Source organism: Ranitomeya variabilis, chromosome 3 (genome assembly GCF_051348905.1).
Source record: "Ranitomeya variabilis isolate aRanVar5 chromosome 3, aRanVar5.hap1, whole genome shotgun sequence".
NCBI classification, from domain to species: Eukaryota; Metazoa; Chordata; class Amphibia; order Anura; family Dendrobatidae; genus Ranitomeya; species Ranitomeya variabilis.
The window spans coordinates 338,426,105-338,453,456 of NC_135234.1; the positions used below are offsets into that span (position 1 = coordinate 338,426,105).

General features: G+C 45.4%; 1 protein-coding gene across 1 annotated transcript; it reads left to right on the plus strand.

Moving 5' to 3' along the window:
• Positions 1–390: 390 nt before the first annotated feature.
• LOC143817690 (uncharacterized) lies at positions 391–4,679 on the plus strand. Its single transcript, XM_077299182.1, has 4 exons — positions 391–441; positions 3,446–3,581; positions 3,665–3,809; positions 3,896–4,679. Exons 1-4 carry the CDS (start codon positions 391–393, stop codon positions 4,677–4,679), a joined length of 1,116 nt encoding a protein of 371 aa, XP_077155297.1.
• Positions 4,680–27,352: the final 22,673 nt, after the last annotated feature.

Below are 27,352 nucleotides of genomic sequence, written 5' to 3' on the forward strand. Positions count from 1 at the left end.
TTTCGCGTTTTTTTCGCTATAAAATCGCGATAAAAACGTAAAAAAAACGCTTACATATAGTTCCTAATCGTTTCTATGGATTCCGCAAAAATAGTGCAAACGTTGCGTTTTTTTCCGCGAAAAAAACGATTCGCGGAAAAAAAAGCAACATGTTCATTAATTTTGCGGAATCGCTGATTTCCCGCACACATAGCCTTGCATTGAAACGCTAGAAATCCGCAAACATATAAAAAAATGCGGATTTCTAGCGTTATTTTTGCGGTAAAACAGGAAGTGACAACACAATGTCCATCCCATAATGGCCATCCCATCATGCCATGCATGCATATCCCATAAAATCCAGGAAGCGGAAACTCCCACATTCCCGTCTTCCTGCTTATAGCTGCCGGCATGGAGTGCTACGATCGCATGAGCCTGGATGTGGTGCAGATGATAAGTGTGGTAAGAGTGTGTGTGTCTGTGTATATATGTGTGTGTGTCTGTGTATATATGTGTGTGTGTCTGTGTATATATGTGTGTGTGCGTGTGTTCGGACATCGGCCGATGAGACTACACCCATCGGCCTTTGTCTGTTCCCTCCAAGTCGTTGCAGCAGGCTCAGCTCGATGGGAGCAGTATTTCCCATCGAACTGTCCCTGCTGTTATGTACGTCCCCGAAATGTTGTTGTGGCCCCCTCATCCTAAATTTCCTAGTAAAATGCAACCAAATTTCCCCCACAAAATGTCCCCTTATTAAAAACAATGGTGGCCAGTGTTTACATTGGTGGCCAGTGTTTACATTGGTGGCCAGTGGTAAAAATCACTAAATTAAATTATCCCCCTGTCGTGTCCCTATTTTTTAATAGTCCATTAAATTCATTTTCATTGGTGGCCAGTGGTTACCTGTGGAAATAAATTATATATACCTGTCCCCGCCGATCGCCACCTAAAATAAATAAAAAAAAACAAACCCGTACTCACCTAAACGCCCAATTCCACGAATCCCTCGTCAGAAAAAAAGTAAAAAAACAAACCACAATGTATACCTACCCTCCGCAGCATCCAATTAAACGAGTGTCCCACGAGGATCTTGAGTTTAGAGCAGCCGCATAACATGCGGCTGCTCTAAACCGCGGCCGCCGATACAATGAACGGGATCGTAAAGCGATCCCGTTCACTGTATACCGAGTTCTCCCGAAGGCAGCTCGCGCTGTTCGGGTGAACTCGTTCGGTACTCACTGCGGCTGCGCGGACTCTCCGGCTGACCGGAGATGAACTCTGGAGCGTGGGAAATTTTTTCTCACGCTATCTGTTCATCTCCGTTCAGCCGCTGAGGCTGCGCAGAGATGAAATATGTCATGTGCAGTTATGTTTACAAGGGAACAGGTGCATTAGCACCGGTTCCTTTGTAAATCACTTTTTTTTTTTTTTTCCCTTGGATTACCAGTTTAATAAAATGTGGTCAAAAACTGGGTGTCTTTATTTCATTAAAATTTTGAAATCATTTGTCTGTCTTTATTAACCCTTTTCATGTGCAAGGGTTAACAATGGATAGGTGACATAATTGACGCCTCTCCATTATTAATCTGGCTTAATGTCACCTTACAATAGCAAGGTGGCATTAACCCTTCATTACCCCATATCCCACCGCTACAGGGAGTGGGAAGAGAGTGGCCAAGTGCCAGAATAGGCGCATCTTCCAGATGTGCCTTTTCTGGGGTGGCTGGGGGCAGATGTTTTTAGCCACGGGGGGGCCAATAACCATGGACCCTCTCCTGGCTATTAATATCTGCCCTCAGTCACTGGCTTTACCATTCTGGCGGAGAAAATTGCGCGGGAGCCCACGCCATTTTTTCCTGTGATTTAACCCTTTAATAGCTTTAGCGCCCAAATATGTCCCCCTTCAAAAAAATGACATGGTTTACTGTATGTTAGGCTACGTTCACATTTGCGGTCCTCGCCGCAGCGTCGGGCGCCACAGCGGCGCCGCATGCATCATGCGCCCCTATATTTAACATGGGGGCGCATGGACATGCGTTGTGCTGCGTTTTGCGCCGCATGGCCGCAAGCGTTGGACGCAAGAAACGCTTCTAGTTGAATTTTTTTTGCGTCCAACTTTCGGCCAAAAAGGACGCATGCGGCGCAAAACGCAGCGTTTTAGCGTGCGTTTTGCCGCGTTTTAGTTTGCGTTGTGCGCTGCGGCGCCGACGCTGCGGCGCACAACGCACATGTGAACGTAGCCTTATTCCATATAAGAGAAGAGAGGAGATATAAAAAACCGGGAATTTAATTACAGGCCTTTCTGCAATCTAGCGCTGTATGTAATAGTGAAATATATATATATATATATATATATATATATATATATATATACACGCACACACACACACACTAGATGGTGGCCCGATATACGTGGTATGTCACCCAGCCCACATAGTATATCGCGCAGGCCACATAGTATATAGCACTGCCCATGTACTATATATCCCTGCCAATTATATAGCTCAGCCCATGTAGTATATTGCCCAGCCACGTATATAGCACATCCCATGTAGTATATTGCCCAGCCACTTATTTTGCACATCCCATGTAGTATATAGCACAGGCCACGTAGTATATTGCCCAGCCACGTATATAGCACAGCCCATGTTTATTGCCCAGCCCATGTAGTATATTGCCCAGCCACGTATATAGCACAGCCCATGTAGTATATTGCCCAGCCACGTATATAGCACATCCCATGTAGTATATTGCCCAGCCACTTATTTAGCACATCCCATGTAGTATATAGCACAGGCCACGTAGTATATTGCCCAGCCACGTATATTGCACAGCCCATGTTTATTGCCCAGCCCATGTAGTATATTGCCCAGCCACGTATATAGCACAGCCCATGTAGTATATTGCCCAGCCACGTATATAGCACATCCCATGTAGTATATTGCCCAGCCACTTATTTAGCACATCCCATGTAGTATGTAGCACAGGCCACGTAGTATATTGCCCAGCCACGTATATAGCACATCCCATGTAGTGTATTGCCCAGACACTTATTTAGCACATCCCATGTAGTATATAGCACAGGCCACGTAGTATATTGCCCAGCCACGTATATAGCACATCCCATGTAGTATATTGCCCAGCCACTTATTTAGCACATCCCATGTAGTATATAGCACAGGCCACGTAGTATATTGCCCAGCCACGTATATAGCACATCCCATGTAGTATATTGCCCAGCCACTTATTTAGCACATCCCATGTAGTATATAGCACAGGCCATGTAGTATATAGCCCAGCCACGTAGTAGCAGGGAGAAAAATTTTGTGCGTAACGACCCAAGAAACCTTCACTTACATGTATTTTCTTGCACACGGTCTTTGTGCAACTGTAGATAACCGTATATTTCTGTTCTTTCACTGTAAATTTTAATACAAATTTTCCCTTGTAATCTGTTATTTTTCAGATTGAAAAACACCCGGAGGTCTGGGACCGGTCACATGAGAATTACAAGGCGGCAAAGCGTGATGCCTGGCCCAAGATTGTAACAACTCTATTTCCTGAGTGGCCAAATCTATCTAAACAGTGGCAAACAACAATTTGTAAGTATTGATTTCTTAAATTTTGTGGAAAAAGTAAGGAAATGGGATTAGTAATATTTTATATTTAAATTCTTTCATTTCAGTGGGCGATGTGAGGAAGAGGTGGCGGTCAGTGACAGATCGATTCATGAAGTCCCTCAAGACTCCGAGTGGCAGCTCGCCGCCAAGGAAGCGGGTGCCATATGCAGACCAGCTGCAGTTTATATTGGGAAGCCGGAGTTTGAGGAGGTAGTTTATATATAAAAATTGTTTAGCTTGACATAATGATTGAAAATATTATTTTTTTAACATTGTTTTTTTTCTTTGGTCTGCAGAACTGAAAGCAACGTGTGTGCCCAAACACCTCCGGACCTAGGTGACTCCACGGAGGACAATATTGGAGAGGAAGTAGAAGAATGCAGGATGGGCAGCCAAGCTTCTCCGGGGGACATGTCTTTGTCCGGAAGGTCACAAGAGGTTACCGATACCTTTGGAGAACGTGACATAGCACCTCGTGCGGGAGAAGTTTTGGACTCTAACACTGCTTCTACTTCCTCGGACGCTGCAGCCAACTCTGGTGGTGGTGTGTCGAGGCACATGGGGATGGGGGCTGCTTCTGCCCGTCCCGTGGCTTTGAGAAGGGCGGCACCAAAGAAGTCTAAACAAGCTCAAGTAATAGAAAACTTAACAAGCCGTACGCTCAATCTGCTAGACAATTCGGCAAAGCAGGATGAGCAAGACAAATTTGGGTCACTTTTGGCAGACCGCCTTAGAACACTGCCATGGGACAAGCAGCAAATGTACATGACAGCAGCCAATTGTCTGTTAACGGCAATTGATGGGACATCCACCCTACCCCCAGCCCAACAAATTATGATGGGTATTTTTAATATTTTTAATAACCCCATTGTGCATCCACCACCACCACCAGCAGCCGCACCGCAGCGTTATGGGCAGGCCGCTACATACAGGGCCGACCACGTAGAGGCCTACAGTTATGGCCATACACATGGACCTACAGCAACTGGCCATCGTACCAGTACACCCAATTCCAGTCTCTCCTCCCAACATGACTCATTTACGGGTTATGGATACCACCCGGAATATCACAATTTTTGAGATTTGATGTCTCCTCCTTTTTGAGTAGAGATGGGAGTGTAGACAATGTTTTACTGTGATGAGAGTTCTAGCCCAAATGTGAATAAGTTATTTACGGTTTTTCCAAAAAAATCTAAGTTTATTGTAAAAAATGTATTGTTATTGATTTTTGGATATTACTTCAGCTAATGTATCTTCCTTTGATAATGTTCACAACATTTTCTGTTATGTAATAAAATTATTTTTTAATGTAATAAAAAAAGGTTTTGTTATACTACTCTGAGTTGGAATGATTACCAAATGTGAAGACCGGATAATGTGATCTGATGAAGCAACATTAACAAAAAAAACAAACATGGAAACGATAATTATTCAAATAATATTTTTTTTATTTATTAACGATTATTTGCTTTCATATTGATGATTAAAAAGGGTCCTTGGTAGCTAGGAAATAGTCTTCGCTAGATAGGGATTAGGCCTCGCATTTTCTCCGTTGTTATCATCTCTGCCATACACACTGGTTCCTTTTTTTGTATGGGTTTGGCCATCATATGTTCTCTGCTGTTATCGCTGACGTCCAGGCTTGGGCCTTGATTCGGTTTAGGCATCCGATCTTCTCTGCAGTTCAGGCTGCTCAACACCGGCACAAGAGTATTGCCAGTGCACGGCACCTTCAGGACTCATGAAGTAGTCTGCGAAGGTTTCTCTCACACGCACACCCGAGTTACATTCCCTTCCTTGACCAAAGTTGTCCACTGCAACTAATTCTGACACCTGTGGCTCCTCAACTACCTCTGTGCTGTATTCCCGAGCATAGTTGTGGAGCACACAGCATGCCTTTATCACAGTGTCCACGGTCTCCGGATCTAGCTGGATGGCAGTGTGAAAGATCCTCCACCGACTACACATGATCCCGAAGGTACATTCCACATATCTTCGTGCACGGCACAGCCTGTAATTGAAAATCCTACGCCGATCATCCAGTGCTCTTCGTGGGTATGGGTGCAGCAGGTTGGACTTTAAGGGAAATGCCTCATCCGATACCATCACAAAGGGCACTGGATGTGTGGAACCCGGCAAAGGTCTTGGGGCTGGGAGCGTGCCGCCATCTTGAAGAATTTGAAGTCCAATCTGTGATGACTGCAGCACCCGAGAGTCCCCAGAACTGCCATAAGCACCGACGTCGATGGCAACAAACTTGTAATGTGCATCAGCCACCGCCATCAGGACCACAGAAAAATACTTCTTATAATTAAAGAAGCTTGATCCTGATCGTGGTGGCTGCTGAACCCTTACATGTTTGCCATCAACAGCACCTACGCAGTTGGGGAAATTGGCCACAGTTTGAAAACCAGCTGCAACCTGCAGCCAAGTCTCCTCGGTTGGGCAAGGCATCACGATGGGCTGCAACGTCTGCCAGATGACGGTACATGTGCACCGTACAATTTGCGAGATGGTGGATTTGCCTAGCCTAAATTGGAGGTGCAGGGATGTGTAGCTCTCTCCTGTAGCTAAAAACCTGATGAGAGAAAAAAAAAATTCTTTAGAATAACTAATAATGGGGGCACTCGCAGCATTACGGCAGCATTATGGGTGAACTGGCAGCATTGCGGCAGCATAATGGGGGCACTCGCAACATTACGGCAGCATTATGGGTGAACTGGCAGCATTGCGGCAGCATTATGGGGGCACTCACTGCATTACGGCAGCATTATGGGTGAACTGGCAGCATTGTGGCAGCATAATGGGGGCACTCACTGCATTACGGCAGCATTATGGGTGAACTGGCAGCATAATGGGGGCATTCGCAGCATTGCGGCAGCACTATGGGGGAACTGGCAGCATTGCGGCAGCATTATGGGGGCACTCACTGCATTACGGCAGCATTATGGGTGAACTGGCAGAATTATGGCAGCATAATGGGGGCACTTGCAGCATTGCGGCAGCACTATGGGGGAACTGGCAGCATTGCGGCAGCATTATGGGGGCACTCACTGCATTACGGCAGCATTATGGGTGAACTGGCAGCATTGTGGCAGCATAATGGGGGCACTCACTGCATTACGGCAGCATTATGGGTGAACTGGCAGAATTATGGCAGCATAATGGGGGCACTCGCAGCATTGCGGCAGCACTATGGGGGAACTGGCAGCATTGCGGCAGCATTATGGGGGCACTCACTGCATTACGGCAGCATTATGGGTGAACTGGCAGCATTATGGCAGCATAATGGGGGCACTCGCAGCATTGCGGCAGCACTATGGGGGAACTGGCAGCATTGCGGCTGCACTATGGGGGAACTGGCAGCATTGTGGCTGCACTATGGGGGAACTGGCAGCATTGTGGCAGCATAATGGGGGCACTCACTGCATTACGGCAGCATTATGGGTGAACTGGCAGCATTATGGCAGCATAATGGGGGCACTCGCAGCATTGCGGCAGCACTATGGGGGAACTGGCAGCATTGCGGCAGCATTATGGGGGCACTCACTGCATTACGGCAGCATTATGGGTGAACTGGCAGCATTGTGGCAGCATAATGGGGGCACTCACTGCATTACGGCAGCATTATGGGTGAACTGGCAGAATTATGGCAGCATAATGGGGGCACTCGCAGCATTGCGGCAGCACTATGGGGGAACTGGCAGCATTGCGGCAGCATTATGGGGGCACTCACTGCATTACGGCAGCATTATGGGTGAACTGGCAGCATTGTGGCAGCATAATGGGGGCACTCACTGCATTACGGCAGCATTATGGGTGAACTGGCAGCATTATGGCAGCATAATGGGGGCACTCGCAGCATTGCGGCAGCACTATGGGGGAACTGGCAGCATTGCGGCAGCATTATGGGGGCACTCACTGCATTACGGCAGCATTATGAGTGAACTGGCAGAATTATGGCAGCATAATGGGGGCACTCGCAGCATTGCGGCAGCACTATGGGGGAACTGGCAGCATTGCGGCAGCATTATGGGGGCACTCACTGCATTACGGCAGCATTATGGGTGAACTGGCAGCATTGTGGCAGCATAATGGGGGCACTCACTGCATTACGGCAGCATTATGGGTGAACTGGCAGAATTATGGCAGCATAATGGGGGCACTCGCAGCATTGCGGCAGCACTATGGGGGAACTGGCAGCATTGCGGCAGCATTATGGGGGCACTCACTGCATTAAGGCAGCATTATGGGTGAACTGGCAGCATTATGGCAGCATAATGGGGGCACTCGCAGCATTGCGGCAGCACTATGGGGGAACTGGCAGCATTGCGGCTGCACTATGGGGGAACTGGCAGCATTGTGGCTGCACTATGGGGGAACTGGCAGCATTGTGGCAGCATAATGGGGGCACTCACTGCATTACGGCAGCATTATGGGTGAACTGGCAGCATTATGGCAGCATAATGGGGGCACTCGCAGCATTGCGGCAGCACTATGGGGGAACTGGCAGCATTGCGGCAGCATTATGGGGGCACTCACTGCATTACGGCAGCATTATGGGTGAACTGGCAGCATTGTGGCAGCATAATGGGGGCACTCACTGCATTACGGCAGCATTATGGGTGAACTGGCAGAATTATGGCAGCATAATGGGGGCACTCGCAGCATTGCGGCAGCACTATGGGGGAACTGGCAGCATTGCGGCAGCATTATGGGGGCACTCACTGCATTACGGCAGCATTATGGGTGAACTGGCAGCATTGTGGCAGCATAATGGGGGCACTCACTGCATTACGGCAGCATTATGGGTGAACTGGCAGCATTATGGCAGCATAATGGGGGCACTCGCAGCATTGCGGCAGCACTATGGGGGAACTGGCAGCATTGCGGCAGCATTATGGGGGCACTCACTGCATTACGGCAGCATTATGAGTGAACTGGCAGAATTATGGCAGCATAATGGGGGCACTCGCAGCATTGCGGCAGCACTATGGGGGAACTGGCAGCATTGCGGCAGCATTATGGGGGCACTCACTGCATTACGGCAGCATTATGGGTGAACTGGCAGCATTGTGGCAGCATAATGGGGGCACTCACTGCATTACGGCAGCATTATGGGTGAACTGGCAGAATTATGGCAGCATAATGGGGGCACTCGCAGCATTGCGGCAGCACTATGGGGGAACTGGCAGCATTGCGGCAGCATTATGGGGGCACTCACTGCATTAAGGCAGCATTATGGGTGAACTGGCAGCATTATGGCAGCATAATGGGGGCACTCGCAGCATTGCGGCAGCACTATGGGGGAACTGGCAGCATTGTGGCTGCACTATGGGGGAACTGGCAGCATTGTGGCAGCATAATGGGGGCACTCGCAGCATTGCGGCAGCATTATGGGGGAACTGGCAGCATTGCGGCTGCACTATGGGGGAACTGGCAGCATTGTGGCAGCATAATGGGGGCACTCGCAGCATTATGGGGGCACTCGCACTATTGCGGCAGCATTAAGAGGGAAACTGGCAGCATTGTGTCAGCATTTAGGGGGGCACTCGCAGCAAGGCCTTACCGCAAGGTGATGAGCAGCCTTTCCTCTGCAGAGATTGCTCTTCGCATGACCGTATCTTCATAACTGAGGTGTGGACCAAGAAGAATTAGAAGACGATCAAATGCCTCAATGGAAAGCCGGCAAAACTTAGTAAATTTATCTGGAAACCTGAAAATAAAAAAAAAAAAAAGATGAAATAAAATCAAATAATTTTAAACACACATTTTAAACATAAAGTACGTTGTATACAGCAATAAAAAGTAAGAAATAAAATCAGCTGTCAATATACCATTTCTCCCTATATCTTACCTCCTTAAATCCCGGTAAAGAACATGGAAGTGTCCCTTTTCCTCCCGTTCCTGAATAATGGGATGAACCCACATCCTTTTTTGACGTCTGCTATTCCTTCTTCTCCGAGATTGCTCCTATGGGAGAATATAGAATGTATTATTACATGGAACTGTACAACGCATGGAAAACTGCTGCCAATCTGCAGCGTCATAAACTCGGCATCTCCGCAGCCTAAGGCTGGGTTAACATTGCGTTCCCCCAGTCCGTTAGCCGGATTTCGTTACACCGCTGCGTAACGCGATGAAACGTAGTCTGCTAGCGCCGTCATTGACTCCTATGTCGGACGCATCGCAAGCCATGTGCCGTCATTTGAGTGACGGTCGGATCCCGAGACTCGGACTGCAGCGTTGCCGTGTCTGTCACTGCTAGCGCTGATAGAGCTAGCAGATGCTCTATCGGCGCTAGCGATGTGCCAAAGTCAGCACTTGCGTTACAGCAGCCCGTAAACGTATGTGTTGAACGGGCTGCTGTACACAATGTGAAACCAGCCTAATACGCAAAGTGTTCACATCTAATGACATTATCCTACCTGCTCGCTGTGGTGGTGCAGCAAAAGCAGTGCCGTATGCAACAGTAGCCGGTTCTGTTGTGGAGTAAGACGATGGTGCGGCATGTTGAATCCAACAAGGAAGCAAAATGGAGAAGAGGGGTTGGACCAGGAAATGACCTCATGGGAGGTTTTTTTTTAAAACCAACTTTATGTGTTCTAAAAAACGCACAAAAAACGCACAAAAAAACGCACAAAAAACGCACAAGGATTTCCTGGGAGTGGTGCCAGATTTTCCTCAGGAAAATCTCAGGAAAATTCTGCACAAATTCTGCACAAAATCCTGACGTGTGCACATACCCTTATTGTGTCATTCCTCAAAAGGAACATCTGCATGGTGCATGGCTGATGAAGCAATACTTTTATTTTTCTCTGGGTAATCCACTTTACTCAAGGACCCCATAGATAGGATGATTAAGGCACACTTAAGGCCCCGTCTCACATAGCGAGATCGCTAGCGAGATCGCTGCTGAGTCACAAGTTTTGTGACGCAACAGCGACCTCAGTAGCGATCTCACTATGTTTGACACGTACCAGCGACCAGGCCCCTGATGCGAGATCGCTGGTCGTGTCGGAATGGCCTGGACCTTTTTTTGGTCGTTGAGGTCCCGCTGACATCGCTGAATTGGTGTGTGTGACACGGATTCAGCGATGTCTTCACTGGTAACCAGGGTAAACATCGGGTTACTAAGCGCAGGGCCGCGCTTAGTAACCCGATGTTTACCCTGGTTACCATCGTAAATGTAAAAAAAAACAAACAGTACATACTCACATTCCGGTGTCCGTCAGGTCCCTTGCCATCTGCTTCCCGCACTGACTGAGATCCGGCCGTAAAGTGAAAGTACAGCACAGCGGTGATGTCACCGCTCTGCTGTTAGGGCCGGCGCTCAGTCAGTGCAGGAAGCGGACGCCGGGGGACGCGAAGGTGAGTATGTACTGTTTGTTATTTTTACTTTTACGCTGGTAAACATCGGATTACTAAGCGCGGCCCTGCGCTTAGCAACCCGATGTTTACCCTGGTTACCCGGGGACCTCTCTTTTCAGGCTCCCTCTTGTGGTCACAGGTGGTATTGCGTGAGTTTTATTTTTGGGCTCCCCTGGTGGCTTTGTTTGTTATCTTGCGGGTCTGTGGCTGGATCAGCTGCCTCGTTATTCTCTAGGGAGGTTCCTATTTAGCTCTGCTTCACCTCCACTTGTTGCCGGCTGTCGATGTATTCAGTGCTATTCTGATTACTCCTGACTATCTTGGTTTTCTGTCTCTTCATGAGAAGCTAAGTTCTGTTTGATTATTTTTTGCTCATCTGTCTGCAATATGATTTCTGTTTATGATGAGTTTAGTCCAGCTTGCTAATATGTGATTTCTTGCTGCTGCTAAGCTCTGGGGTACGGAGTTGCTTCCCCCGCACCGTTAGTTGGTGCGGGGGCTCAAGCAATCTCTGCGTGGATATTTTGAATAGGGTTTTTCATTGACCGCACAGTTCTCTTCCTATTTTCTGCTATCTAGTGTTAGTGGGCCTCATTTGCTAAATCTATTTCATCTCTGCGTATGTGCTTTCCCCTTAACTCACCGTTAATATTTGTGGGGGGGCTTTTCTATATCTTTGGGGGTCATTTCTCTGAGGCAAGTGAGGACTTACTTTCTCTCTAGGAATAGTCAGTTTCTCAGGCCGTGACGAGACATCTAGGATTTCCAGGTAACGTTCCACGGCTACTTATAGTTGTTTGCGGATAGGATCAGGTTGCGGTCAATTCAGTTACCACTTCCCCAGAGCTAGTCGTCGGTTCAGTTTCTTAGCTAGTCAGATTTGCGATCCTTGCCACTAGGATCATAACACTCGGCATCGTTGGTCGTTGTAGAGCGGTCTGTGTGACAGCTCCCCAGCGACCACACAGCGACTAAACAGCGACGCTGCAGCGATCAGCATCGTTGTCTGTATCGCTGCAGCGTCGCTGTGTGTGACGGGGCCTTTATTCCTCTTCAACTTCTCTATGTTAAGCAGCCACAGATTCTGTTCCTATAGCAAGATTCATGAGAATCTAAGTCTGTTATCTAGAGACATAAAGAAAGGAGTCCCTAACAAACATTTTCTTAAAAAACTATCCAAAATGAAGTCAGCGGCTTATTTCTTATGCGACATTTGGTGAATGTGATTAAACTTTCTTCAAGGAATATGGCTTAATCAAATTCTGTCTCTCAAGCAGTGAGCAGGCGACGTACCTCTTAAACACCAATTCGGTTCTCTCCAGTTTTAGCCACCCAGCTTATTTGACTCCCATTTAAAAACTTTTTTGGAGTCTTTTACTTTCGACCACTTCTAAGCTCAAATTGTGCGCATTTCAAAACCACAGGAAGAACTTTCCAGATAATAAAAGGTTTTTCTGCCTAGACAGACCTAAAAGATTCCAGAACCATTCTAATATTCTAATTCTAATTTTCTCATAGAAAAAGAAGTTTTAATACAAACATGCGTTCTGAATTATGTCCTGTCTTTGGTAGGTGCTCAGTTACCACTTTTCTCCTCTGCCTGGAAAAAGATGTCTTCAGTCATGCATTCAATGGAGTTATTCTCTGGAGCTGAGATCCTTTCCCATGGACAGATTCCCTATATACTCAAAGGCCAAACCTCACATTCATCTTTTTCAACAGTTCTTGGCCAAAGGATCTTTGGAGAAAGTCTCAGAGAAATTTTGGAGTCTATTCAAGTATTTAGTGGTTCCCATACCAGGAGGCAAATGGAGGTTGTTAATTGATTTCAATTACATCAACAAATTCTTGATTAATAAAGATTATCAGATGGAGATCATCCGCTCTGTGATCAATATTCTACAGCCAGTGACTTTCTCCTTGAACACAGAAGATTTTCCATTTCAAGGCACCGTGCGCCAGATCCAATTTATTTGTTTACCGTTTGACATAGTTTCATCTACTAGAGTGTTCATCAATCTTATTATTGTCAGTGCTTCTCAGGTTCATTTGAATTTATATAGTGCCTTACCTAGCTGACTGACTCTTTAATGCTCCTAGTAAGGAAATAATGGGATTACATATCTGCCATACTTTTGGAATTCAGCAGAATCATGGGTTTTTTATCTAAAGGAAAAAGCTGAATTGATTGCTTCTCAATCTTTTCCCTTTTAAGGGTTTCAGATTGATGCCCGAGAATTATTTCTCTTTCATTAAGGTTATGGATTGATCCACGCACTAAGATTCAGGAGAATTATTTCTCTTTGATGATGACAGTATTTCATCTTTTATAAAACATGGGAAGAAGACCATCAAGTGTGATGATCTCAGGGAAGGAAAACTAAAATAAACTTTTATATTTTCCTACAAAAACGCAGTAGTTTTGTTACCTGACCATCTAGTCCTGAAAGAAACCTTCAAATTTAATTGGCCTCACCTGAAGAAGAAAGTTGATGTACACTATTGTCGAGAGTTTAAGCAGTATACCTTCTAGACCACATATGTAAAACTCTTGCCAGCTGGCCAAATCTGGTCTGGAGGGTGAGTATATTTGGCTTATATAGTTGAAAGTGCGATGCCGGGTGAAATGCTGGGAATTGCAATGCTGGGCAGGGGACCAAATATACTTCGGGGACCCTCCCGGCATTGCAATTTCACCTGTCATTGCACTTTCAACTATATAGGCTGTTGTGATCCGCTTTTTGGGCTCCCCTAGTGGTGGCTGGTGGTACTGGAGACTTGTGTGTTCTTTTCTGCCTCAGCTCACCTGCTTCCATCAGTTTTGGGAGTTCCCTATTTAGCCTTGCTCTCCAGTCACTTCCTTGCCGGTCATCATTGTAACCTGAGTCTTTCAGTTGCATGTTCCTGCTACCAGTCTGCTGATCAGCTAAGTGGACTCTTGTCCTTTTTGTTTTGTATTTTTTTGTCCAGTTTACAGTTTGTCTTTTCCTGTTACTGGAAGCTCTTGTGGACTGAAATTGCCACTCCTGTGTCATGAGTTGACACAGGAGTCTTAAAGTAATTTCAGGATGGGTTTTTGAAAGGGTTTTTCAGCTGACCGTGAAGTCCTCTTTTGTATCCTTCCTCTATCTAGTAAGTGGACCTCGCTTTGCTAAATCTACCTTCATACTGTGTATGTCTTTTCCTCTGAACTCACCGTTAATATATGTGGGGGCTACTATCATCTTTGGGGAATTTCACTAGAGGTAAGCCAGGTCTGTTCCTTCCTCTTCCAGGCGTAGTTAGTTCTCCGGCTGGCGCATGGCATCTAGGCAGCCGTAGGAATGCTTCCTGGCTACTGTTAGTTGTGTGGTAGATTTAGGTCACGGTCAGCTTGAGTTTCCATCACCCGAGGGCTAGTCTGTTATTTTGTGTTTCTGATGTTCCCATGCCATTGGGGAATCATGACAGTATGACCGGCCACTGTTAAAGTAATTGGCAGAAGAAAGGAGAGTAAAAGAAGTCTGTAGATTTTTTTTTTTTTTTTTCCTCACATGTTTGCTACTTAGTTGGCTCAGTTGTATTTCTGCTCTATTTACAGCCTTGCCTTTCTCTCCTTCTAATCCTTGAATGGCTCTGATCTCTCCGGTTTAAGGATGGACTCTCAGAGTTTGGCTGCAGGTTTAAATAATCTTGCTACGAAGGTTCAGAATTTACAAGATTATGTTATACGTACCCCTATTTCTGAACCTAAGATTCCTACACCTGAGGTATTTTCCGGAGATAGATCTCGGTTTCAGAATTTCAAATGTAATTGTAAATTATTCCTTTCTCTCAGACCTCACTCCTCTGGAGATCCTGTTCAGCAGGTTAAGATTGTGATTTCTTTGCTGCGAGGTGACCCTCAAAATTGGGCATTTTCATTGACACCAGGGGATCCTGCGTTGCTCAATGTGGATGCGTTTTTTCTGGCTTTAGGGTTGCTGTATGAGGAACCTAAATTGGAGATTCAAGCTGAAAAAGCTTTAATAGCCCTGTCTCAAGGGCAAGATGAAGCTGAGATATACTGCCAAAAATTTCGTAAATGGTCTGTGCTTACTCAGTGGAATGAGTGTGCCCTAGCGGCAATTTTCAGAGAAGGCCTTTCTGATGCCGTTAAGGATGTCATGGTGGGGTTTCCTACGCCCACAGGTCTGAATGAGTCCATCACAATGGCGATTCAGATTGATCGGCGTTTGCGGGAGCGCAAACCCGTGCACCATTTGGCGGTATCTTCTGAAGGGACGCCAGAGAAAATGCAATGTGACAGAATTCTGTCAAGAAGCGAGCGGCAGAATTATAGGCGCAAAAATGGCTTGTGCTTCTACTGTGGTGATTCCGCGCATGTTATATCAGCATGCTCTAAACGTACTAGGAAAGTTGACAAGTCTGTTTCTATTGGCACTTTACAGTCTAAATTTCTTCTGTCTGTAACTCTGATTTGTTCATTATCAGTTATTACCGTGGATGCCTATGTGGACTCTGGCGCCGCTCTCAGTCTCATGGATTGGTCCTTCGCCAGGCGCTGTGGGTTTGATTTGGAGCCTCTGGAAGTTCCTATACCTCTGAAGGGTATTGATTCTACACCTCTGGCTTGTAATAGACCACAGTTCTGGACGCAAGTGACTATGCGTATGACTCCAGACCATCAGGAGATGATTCGCTTCCTCGTGTTGCATAATTTACATGATGTGTTAGTGCTTGGATTACCATGGTTGCAATCTCATAACCCAGTACTGGACTGGAAAACTATGTCTGTGTTAAGCTGGGGATGTCGGGGGGCTCATGGGGACATACCTTTGGTTTCTATCTCGTCATCTATTCCCTCTGAGGTTCCGGCATTTTTGTCGGATTTTGGGGATATTTTTGAAGAGCCTAAAATTGGTTCTCTCCCTCCCCACAGAGAGTGTGATTGCGCCATAGATCTGATTCCAGGCAGTAAATTTCCAAAGGGTCGTTTGTTTAACCTATCTATACCTGAGCATGCTGCCATGCGAGAGTATGTTAAGGAGTCCCTGGAAAAGGGACATATTCGTCCTTCTTCATCACCTTTAGGAGCTGGGTTTTTCTTTGTCTCTAAAAAGGATGGCTCGCTGAGGCCTTGTATTGATTATCGACTCCTGAATAAAATCACTGTCAAATATCAGTATCCGTTGCCGCTGCTTACTGATTTGTTTGCTCGCATAAGGGGGGCTAAGTGGTTCTCCAAGATTGATCTCCGTGGGGCGTATAATTTGGTGCGAATTAAGCAAGGGGATGAGTGGAAAACCGCATTTAATACGCCTGAGGGCCACTTTGAGTATTTAGTAATGCCTTTCGGCCTTTCTAATGCACCTTCAGTTTTTCAGTCCTTTATGCATGATATTTTCCGTGAATATCTGGATAAATTTATGATTATGTATTTGGACGATATTTTGATTTTTTCTGAGGACTGGGAGTCTCATGTTCAGCAGGTCAGGAGGGTTTTTCAGGTCTTGCGGGAGAATTCTCTGTGTGTAAAGGGTTCTAAGTGTGTTTTTGGGGTTCAAAAGATTTCCTTTTTAGGGTACATTTTTTCCCCTTCTTCTGTTGAGATGGACCCTGTCAAGGTTCGGGCTATTTGTGACTGGACGCAGCCTACTTCTCTAAAGGGTCTTCAGAAGTTCTTGGGCTTTGCTAATTTTTATCGTCGATTTATAACTGGTTTTTCTGGTGTTGCTAAGCCTCTTACGGATTTGACTAAGAAGGGTGCTGATGTTGCCAATTGGTCCTCTGCCGCTGTGGAGGCCTTTCGGGAACTTAAAGGGAACCTATCACCCCGTTTTTTTCGGTATGAGATAAAAATACTGTTAAATAGGGCCTGAGCTGTGCATTACAATAGTGTAGTTTGTGGACCCCGATTCCCCACCTATGCTGCCAAAATACGTTACCAAAGTAGTCATTTTCGCCTGTCAATCAGGCTGGTCAGGTCGGATGGGCGTGGCTTCTTCCCCCAGATATTGCGTAGTTTTCCGTTGGTGGCGTAGTGGTGTGCGCATGTCCAACGTCCCCAATCCTGCACGGGGGGGTGAAAATAGCAGCGATGTCCGTTATTCCATTGGTGGTCGGTGGGCGCGGCCATCTTCCTTTGGCCGCGCGTGCGCAGAAGCGGCGCTCTGCTGGCCGCGGCTTCAGGAAAATGGCCGCGGGATGCCGCGCGTGCGCAGATGGAGATCGCGGCGGCCATTTTCCTGAAGCCGCGGCCAGCAGAGCGCCGCTTCTGCGCACGCGCGGCCAAAGGAAGATGGCCGCGCCCACCGACCACCAATGGAATAACGGACATCGCTGCTATTTTCACCCCCCTGTGCAGGATTGGGGACGTTGGACATGCGCACACCACTACGCCACCAACGGAAAACTACGCAATATCTGGGGGAAGAAGCCACGCCCATCCGACCTGACCAGCCTGATTGACAGGCGAAAATGACTACTTTGGTAACGTATTTCGGCAGCATAGGTGGGGAATCGGGGTCCACAAACTACACTATTGTAATGCACAGCTCAGGCCCTATTTAACAGTATTTTTATCTCATACCGAAAAAAACGAGGTGATAGGTTCCCTTTAAGCGCCGCTTTTCGTCTGCCCCTGTGTTGCGCCAGCCTGATGTCTCTCTCCCCTTTCAGGTTGAGGTCGATGCTTCCGAGATCGGAGCGGGGGCGGTTTTGTCGCAGAAAAGTTCCGATTGCTCAGTGATGAGACCTTGTGCGTTCTTTTCTCGAAAATTTTCTGCCGCCGAAAGAAATTATGATGTCGGTAATCGGGAGCTTTTGGCCATGAAGTGGGCATTTGAGGAGTGGCGTCATTGGCTTGAGGGTGCTAGACATCAGGTGGTGGTTTTGACTGATCACAAGAATCTGATTTATCTTGAGTCTGCCAGGCGCCTGAATCCTAGACAGGCGCGCTGGTCGTTGTTTTTCTCTCGGTTTAATTTTGTGGTCTCATATTTACCAGGTTCTAAGAATGTGAAGGCAGATGCCCTTTCTAGGAGTTTTGAGCCTGATTCTCCTGGTGATTCGGAACCTACAGGTATCCTTAGGGATGGGGTGATATTATCCGCTATTTCCCCAGATCTGCGACGTGCTTTGCAAGAGTTTCAGGTGGATAGACCTGATCGCTGCCCACCTGGTAGATTGTTTGTTCCTGATGATTGGACCAGTAGAGTCATCTCGGAGGTTCATTCTTCTACGCTGGCGGGTCATCCTGGAATTTTTGGTACCAGGGATTTGGTGGCTAGATCCTTCTGGTGGCCATCTCTGTCTCGAGATGTGCGTGTTTTTGTGCAGTCTTGTGATGTGTGTGCTCGGGCCAAGCCTTGTTGTTCTAGGGCTAGCGGGTTGTTGTTGCCCTTGCCTATTCCGAAGAGGCCTTGGACGCACATCTCGATGGACTTTATTTCTGATCTTCCTGTCTCTCAGAGGATGTCTGTTATCTGGGTGGTGTGTGACCGTTTTTCTAAGATGGTTCATTTGGTGCCATTGCCGAAGTTGCCTTCCTCGTCTGAGTTGGTTCCTTTGTTTTTTCAAAATGTGGTTCGCTTGCATGGTATTCCTGAAAATATCGTTTCTGATCGTGGTACCCAGTTCGTTTCTAGATTTTGGCGGGCATTCTGTGCCAGGTTGGGCATTGATTTGTCTTTTTCGTCTGCCTTCCATCCTCAGACTAATGGCCAGACGGAGCGAACTAATCAGACTTTGGAGACGTATTTGAGGTGTTTTGTGTCTGCGGATCAGGATGATTGGGTTGCCTTTTTGCCATTGGCGGAGTTTGCTCTTAATAATCGGGCTAGTTCGGCCACTTTGGTTTCCCCTTTCTTTTGCAATTCGGGGTTTCATCCCCGTTTTTCTTCTGGTCAGGCGGAGTCTTCGGATTGTCCTGGAGTAGATGCTGTGGTGGATCGGTTGTATCGGATTTGGGAACAAGTGGTGGACAATTTGAATTTGTCCCAGGAGAGGACTCAGCGGTTTGCTAACCGCCAGCGTCGGGTTGGTCCTCGCCTTCGTGTTGGGGACTTGGTGTGGTTGTCTTCCCGTTTTGTCCCAACGAGAGTTTCTTCTCCTAAATTTAAGCCTCGGTTCATCGGTCCCTATAGGATTTTGGAGATTATTAACCCTGTTTCCTTTCGTTTGGACCTCCCGGCATCTTTCGCTATCCATAATGTTTTCCATCGGTCATTGTTGCGGAGATACGAGGTGCCGGTGGTTCCTTCTGCTGAGCCTCCTGCTCCTGTGCTGGTTGAGGGTGAATTGGAGTACGTTATAGAGAAGATCTTGGACTCCCGTATTTCCAGGCGGAGACTCCAGTATCTGGTTAAATGGAAGGGCTATGGTCAGGAAGATAATTCTTGGGTAACTGCCTCTGATGTTCATGCCTCGGATTTGGTTCGTGCCTTTCATAGGGCTCATCCAGGTCGCACTGGCGGTTCTTGTGAGGGTTCGGTGCCCCCTCCTTAAGGGGGGGGTACTGTTGTGATCCGCTTTTTGGGCTCCCCTAGTGGTGGCTGGTGGTACTGGAGACTTGTGTGTTCTTTTCTGCCTCAGCTCACCTGCTTCCATCAGTTTTGGGAGTTCCCTATTTAGCCTTGCTCTCCAGTCACTTCCTTGCCGGTCATCATTGTAACCTGAGTCTTTCAGTTGCATGTTCCTGCTACCAGTCTGCTGATCAGCTAAGTGGACTCTTGTCCTTTTTGTTTTGTATTTTTTTGTCCAGTTTACAGTTTGTCTTTTCCTGTTACTGGAAGCTCTTGTGGACTGAAATTGCCACTCCTGTGTCATGAGTTGACACAGGAGTCTTAAAGTAATTTCAGGATGGGTTTTTGAAAGGGTTTTTCAGCTGACCGTGAAGTCCTCTTTTGTATCCTTCCTCTATCTAGTAAGTGGACCTCGCTTTGCTAAATCTACCTTCATACTGTGTATGTCTTTTCCTCTGAACTCACCGTTAATATATGTGGAGGCTACTATCATCTTTGGGGAATTTCACTAGAGGTAAGCCAGGTCTGTTCCTTCCTCTTCCAGGCGTAGTTAGTTCTCCGGCTGGCGCATGGCATCTAGGCAGCCGTAGGAATGCTTCCTGGCTACTGTTAGTTGTGTGGTAGATTTAGGTCACGGTCAGCTTGAGTTTCCATCACCCGAGGGCTAGTCTGTTATTTTGTGTTTCTGATGTTCCCATGCCATTGGGGAATCATGACAATAGGCATACTAGATGCCGATACAGTTGAAAGCAATGATGGAGGAGGGAGCATCAACTGACACTCCCTCTCCCATCATTCCCATTATTCCCCATCTGCATCTGACCTCTTAGTGGAGTAGAGCCATTATACTGTGTAGATCACCATGTTTGCCTATAATTCTGTATGGAGCACTATGTGGGCACATTATACTGTATGGAGCAATATGTGGGGCTATTACATTGTATGGAGCATTATGTGGGCCCTTTATACTGTATGGAGACTATGTGGGACCCTTTATACTGTATGGAGCACTATGCGAGACCGTTATACTGCATGGAGCACTATGTGGGGCCATTATACTGTATGGAGCACTAAGTGAAGCCATTATACTGTATGGAGCGATATGTGGGGCTATTTTATTGTATGGAGCATTATGTGGAACCATTATACTGTATGGAGCACTATGTAGGACTCTTTATATTGTATGAAGCACTATGTGAGGTCATTATACTGTATGGAACACTATGTGGGTTCATTATACTGTATGTAGCACTTTGTGGAGCCATTATACTGTATGGAGCACTATGTGTGGCCATTATGCTGTATGGAGCACTATGTGGGGCTATTATACTGTATAGAACACTATGTGGGGCCATCATACTGTAATGGGCACTATGTGGAGCCATTACACTGCAATGAGCACTGTGAGACCATTATATAAAGCACTATGTGGGGCCATGAGGGACCATTATACTATATGGAACACTTTTTGTGGCCATTATACTGTATGGAGGACTATGTGGAGCCATTAAACTGTTTAGAGCATTATGTGGTGCTATTATACTGTATGGAAGGCAATGAAGGGCCCTATTATACTGTTAGGATGACTATGTGGGGCTTATTATACTGTATAGAGCACTTTTTATGGCCATAGTATTGTATGGAGGGCTGTGTGGGGAGTACAGTTGGAGAATCATACTTTGATGGGATCACCATTCTGTGTCCGGGGTATTGAGGGAGGGGTGTACAGTAGGATCATCATTCCGTGTGTGTGGAGGGTACTGTGGAGAAATTCACTGTGGGGGTATCATACTGTGTTTGGAGGCACTTTTGTTTGCATTATCCTTTAACTGTATTATTCAAGGTTTTTTATCCTTTGTAATTGCATATTTAAATTAGACAATTGGACCCTATGCTTTTTACTGGTCTTATATAACATATTATTCCAATATTTTATTCTAGGATCTGTTAATTAAAATATACTTTGTTCGTAGGACAACCTCTTTAAGTTTGTTTCCATATGAAAAAGTTAATCGTTATATTTGATAAGAAAAAACTTCCTCAATTGTAAACATTTTTTTTTAATAAATATTGTTAGCCCGCAATTTTGTCCAAGCTTTTAATTTTGTCCCTCTGTGTATTTGAGTTTGACATCTGTTTTAGAACCTTCTTTCTCCTCTGATTGTGACCTTTGTCCAAAGGTAGAACTCTTCTCCTCTGCCCGGTTTTGGATTTGGACTCATTGGTAAAATATACTCTGCATCCTGGAGGAAAATAGAGGAACAATCCAATTTCAGTAAACTGGATGAAATATACTTGCTTCTGATGTTAGCACGAAAATATTTTATGTTTTGTTAACTTTTTTTTTACTATGCTAAAATATCAGAAAGTATTTTCCAGTAGTTAATCCTCTCCAAGATAATTCAGATAGTAGAAATGTTTTCTTGGCAAAGTACATTGTGGTTCAAATCTTATTTCTCTCCCTGGTGTGATGTACAAGAATCTAAAAGTTAATATCTATTCTGGAAATATGAATGATCTGTAATAGTCACTGATGTAATAAATATTACAATACTAAGTAAGGAGCCTTATTTGTTAGAATATTAGCAATTACTGAGATTTACTAAGAATTAAAGCAGTGAGAAAATTGAATTACATGTATTGTGAGTAGCGCGTTGCCACTAATTGACAACCCTTACTGCTACTGACAACATAAGTTGAAAAGCAGAGACCATATTGGAGTGACCAGGACTAGTCTGGTTTGGCCTCAACTAGCTTCTTCCCAGCCCACTCTGGTTGATTGGAAGGACTCTCCCTATGTACATATAGGAGAGATCTGTCAATTACCTGGAAAGGGGAGAAACCGGCTGTGGCCCAGGCTGGATTAGTCATGCTCCTTGCCTGACTTTAAACTATGTTTTCTCTGATTCATGTGCACTTGGTTTGGGCAACATAAATATACAGGTCCTTCTCAAAAAATTAGCATATAGTGTTAAATTTCATTATTTACCATAATGTAATGATTACAATTAAACTTTCATATATTATAGATTCATTATCCACCAACTGAAATTTGTCAGGTCTTTTATTGTTTTAATACTGATGATTTTGGCCTACAACTCCTGATAACCCAAAAAACCTGTCTCAATAAATTAGCATATTTCACCCGTCCAATCAAATAAAAGTGTTTTTTAATAACAAACAAAAAAACCATCAAATAATAATGTTCAGTTATGCACTCAATACTTTGTCGGGAATCCTTTGGCAGAAATGACTGCTTCAATGTGGCGTGGCATGGAGGCAATCAGCCTGTGACACTGCTGAGATGTTATGGAGGCCCAGGATGCTTCAATAGCGGCCTTAAGCTCATCCAGAGTGTTGGGTCTTGCGTCTCTCAACTTTCTCTTCACAATATCCCACAGATTCTCTATGGGGTTCAGGTCAGGAGAGTTGGCAGGCCAATTGAGCACAGTAATACCATGGTCAGTAAACCATTTACCAGTGGTTTTGGCACTGTGAGCAGGTGCCAGGTCGTGCTGAAAAATGAAATCTTCATCTCCATAAAGCATTTCAGCCGATGGAAGCATGAAGTGCTCCAAAATCTCCTGATAGCTAGCTGCATTGACCCTGCCCTTGATGAAACACAGTGGACCAACACCAGCAGCTGACATGGCACCCCACACCATCACTGACTGTGGGTACTTGACACTGGACTTCAGGCATTTTGGCATTTCCTTCTCCCCAGTCTTCCTCCAGACTCTGGCACCTTGATTTCCGAATGACATGCAAAATTTGCTTTCATCAGAAAAAAGTACTTGGGACCACTTAGCAACAGTCCAGTGCTGCTTCTCTGTAGCCCAGGTCAGGCGCTTCTGCCGCTGTTTATGGTTCAAAAGTGGCTTTACCTGGGGAATGCGGCACCTGTAGCCCATTTCCTGCACACGCCTTTCCACACCAGACTCAGTCCACTGCTTCCTCAGGTTCCCCAAGGTCTGGAATCGGTCCTTCTCCACAATCTTCCTCAGGGTCCGGTCACCTCTTCTCGTTGTACAGCGTTTTCTGCCACATTGTTTCCTTCCAACAGACTTACCATTGAGGTGCCTTGATACAGCACTCTGGGAACAGCCTATTTGTTGAGAAATTTCTTTCTGGGTCTTACCCTCTTGCTTGAGGGTGTCAATGATGGCCTTGTTGATATCTGTCAGGTCGCTAGTCTTACCCATGATGGGGGTTTTGAGTAATGAACCAGGCAGGGAGTTTTTAAAAGCCTCAGGTATCTTTTGCATGTGTTTAGAGTTAATTAGTTGATTCAGAAGATTAGGGTAATAGGTCATTTAGAGAACCTTTTCTTGATATGCTAATTTATTGAGACAGGTTTTTTGGGTTATCAGGAGTTGTAGGCCAAAATCATCAGTATTAAAACAATAAAAGACCTGACAAATTTCAGTTGGTGGATAATGAATCTATAATATATGAAAGTTTAATTGTAATCATTACATTATGGTAAATAATGAAATTTAACACTATATGCTAATTTTTTGAGAAGGACCTGTAGTGACAGATCTTTACTTGCTTCCCAGATGGGCGTCATTCATCTGCTATCTGCCCTGTTTCCCTCAATGGTCTAGTAACATAAATAATGTCATATGACCGCTGCAGCCAAATGGCATTTGCTTACCACATTTATGTCCAAGAAGGACAGTGTTTCTTTTGATTGGACAAAAATGTCAAGGCTGCAGCTGATCTGTGGCCACCCTCTCTGACACCAATCTTACACAAATCATGTTGTAAGTGCAATCAGTGGCAAATTAAAGCTACAATTAAATTTGGCCTGCAAAAATAGTATAGGTCCCACACCAGTCCAAAATTTTTTAAATTATCTGTCTTAAGGCTCATGCACACAACCGATTTACTCGAACGAGTGCTGCCCATGGTTTTCACGGATAGCACTCATACCTATGAGGCAATGTCAAATTTATTCCTCAAACCAAGTGGACAGTGCAAAAAATCAAAGACATGTGTGATTTTGATCCGAGTGTTGGATCAAAATCAGCAACACAAGTCTATGGGTCAATGGAAAAAATCAGACTGCACTCAGAATACATCCAATTGTGGTCCCATTTTCAAGGTCTGGGTAAGGTGGAGACCTTTTATTTTCTCTCCACATCTGAGAAAAATTGATGCCACTTTGATCAAATTCTAGACAAACTCTGATCAGAAAAATCTGACAATTTTTATCGGATGTTGAGAAAACGGTCGTGTGATCGCACCCATAATGTAAGAATATCTACTATATAATTGTCTAAGGGTCACTTCCGTCTTTCTGTCTGTCTGTCTCTCTGTCTTTCTGTCTGTAACGGAAATCCCAAGTCGCTGATTGGTCACGGCAAAACAGCCACGACCAATCAGCGACGGGCACAGTCCGGCGGCAAAATGGCCACTCCTTACTCCCCGCAGTCAGTGCCTGGCGCCCGCTCCATACTCCCCTCCAGTCACTGCTCACACAGGGTTAATGGCAGCGTTAACGGGCCATGGTGTAACCCACTCCGTTAACGCTGCTATTAACCCTGTGTGACCAACTTTTTACTTTTGATGCTGCCTATGCAGCCTCAATAGTAAAAAGATCAAATGTTAAAAATAATAAAATAAATAGTTATATACTCACCGTCCGTCGGCCCCTCGGATCCAGAACAGGCCTTTCCCGCTCCACGCGACGTTCCGGTGACCGCTCCATGCATTGCGATCTCGCGAGATGATGATGTTGCGGTCTCGCGAGACCGCTACGTCATCATCTCACGAGACCGCATTGCACTCTGGGACCGGAGCGCGCGAGGAGAATCGGTAAACGCTTCCCCTGGATCCGGGGGCCAACGGAAGGTGAGTATATAACTATTTTTTATTTTAATTCTTCTTTTAACAGTGATATGATGCCCACATTGCTATATACTATGTGGGCTGTGCAATATACTACGTGGGCTGTGCAATATACTACGTGGGCTGTGCTATATACTACGTGGGCTGTGCAATATACTACGTGGGCTGTGCAATGTACTACGTGGGCTGTGCAATGTACTACGTGGGCTGTGCTATATACTATGTAGGCTGTGCAATATACTACATGGCTATGCAATATACTCCGTGTGCTGTGCTCTATACTACGTGGCCTGTGTAATATACTACGTGGGCTGTGCAATATACTACATGGGATGTGCAATATACTATGTGGCTGTGCAATATACTACGTGGGCTGTGCAATATACTACATGGCTGTGCAATATACTACGTGGCTGTGCTATATACTATGTGGGCTGTGCTATATACTACGTGGCTGTGTTATACACTACATGGGCTGTTATATACTATGTGGGCTGTGCTATATACTACGTGGGCTGTGCTATATACTACGTGGGCTGTGTTATACACTACATGGGCTGTTATATACTACGTGGGCTGTGTTATACACTACGTGAGCTGTGTTATACACTACGTGGGCTGTGTTGTACACTATGTGGGCTGTGTTATATACTGCGTGCGTGGGCTGTTATATACTACGTGAGCTGTGTTATATGCTACGTGGGCTGTTCTAAACTGTGTGGCTGTGTTATATGCTATGTGGGCTGTTATACACTCCGTGGGCTGTGCTATATACTACGTGGCTGTGTTATACGCTCCATGGGCTGTTATATACTATGTGGGCTGTGCTATATACTACGTGGGCTGTTATATACTACGTGGGCTGTGTTATACACTCCATGGGCTGTGTTATATACTACGTGGCTGTGCTATATACTCTGTGGGCTGCGCTATATACTACGTGGCTGTGCTATATAGTACGTGGCTGTGCAATATACTACGTGGCTGTGCTATGTACTATGTGGCTGTGCTATTTACTACATGGGCTGTTATATACTACATGGCTGTGCTATATACTGCGTGGCTGGCCGCGAACAGTCAGCGACAGGCGCAGTCCCGCGAATTGGCGCGGGATTTGAACCACACTTCGCTAATTGGTCACGGCCGGCCGAATCCTGTGTATTCAATGCATTATTCTAAAATATTCATAAATAAACTACATACATATTCTAGAATACCCGATGCGTTAGAATCGGGCTACCATCTAGTTTATCCATATACTTATACCTAAAGACACTTATACTGCAAATATTTATTTCTTATATATGAATATTCAGTAAATACACACATTTACTAAAGTGCCTACACATTGGGCCCAATACATCAAGACTGTCATTATTCAACAAGTTTCTGGAAAAAATAGACTGCCGTTATTCACGCTTGTGTTGGTGAGGAGACGAGCTGAAGTCAGACACTACTGGTCCATGAAGAAGCATAATGCCTCTTCATGAATCAGGAGCACAGGAATAGTGGCGCATACCTCTGTTTGGGCCTCTTCTCAAATCCAAATAATTGTGGAGTAGTGAATGTTACCTTTCCTTGTGATTTTGACCAGCAGCATTAATGCGTCCCACACCTGCTCCATCCACCTTGTTGGAGCTGGCCGAAAATGTTATGAGAACTCCAAGTGTCACATAATTTTAGTGCCAGGCCCCAACAGAATTATTACCGGACTACAGGTCCTTCTCAAAAAATTAGCATATAGTGTTAAATTTCATTATTTACCATAATGTAATGATTACAATTAAACTTTCATATACTATAGATTCATTATCCACCAACTGAAATTTGTCAGGTCTTTTATTGTTTTAATACTGATGATTTTGGCATACAACTCCTGATAACCCAAAAAAACTGTCTCAATAAATTAGCATATTTCACCCGACCAATCAAATAAAAGTGTTTTTTAATACCAAACAAAAAACCATCAAATAATAATGTTCAGTTATGCACTCAATACTTGGTCGGGAATCCTTTGGCAGAAAT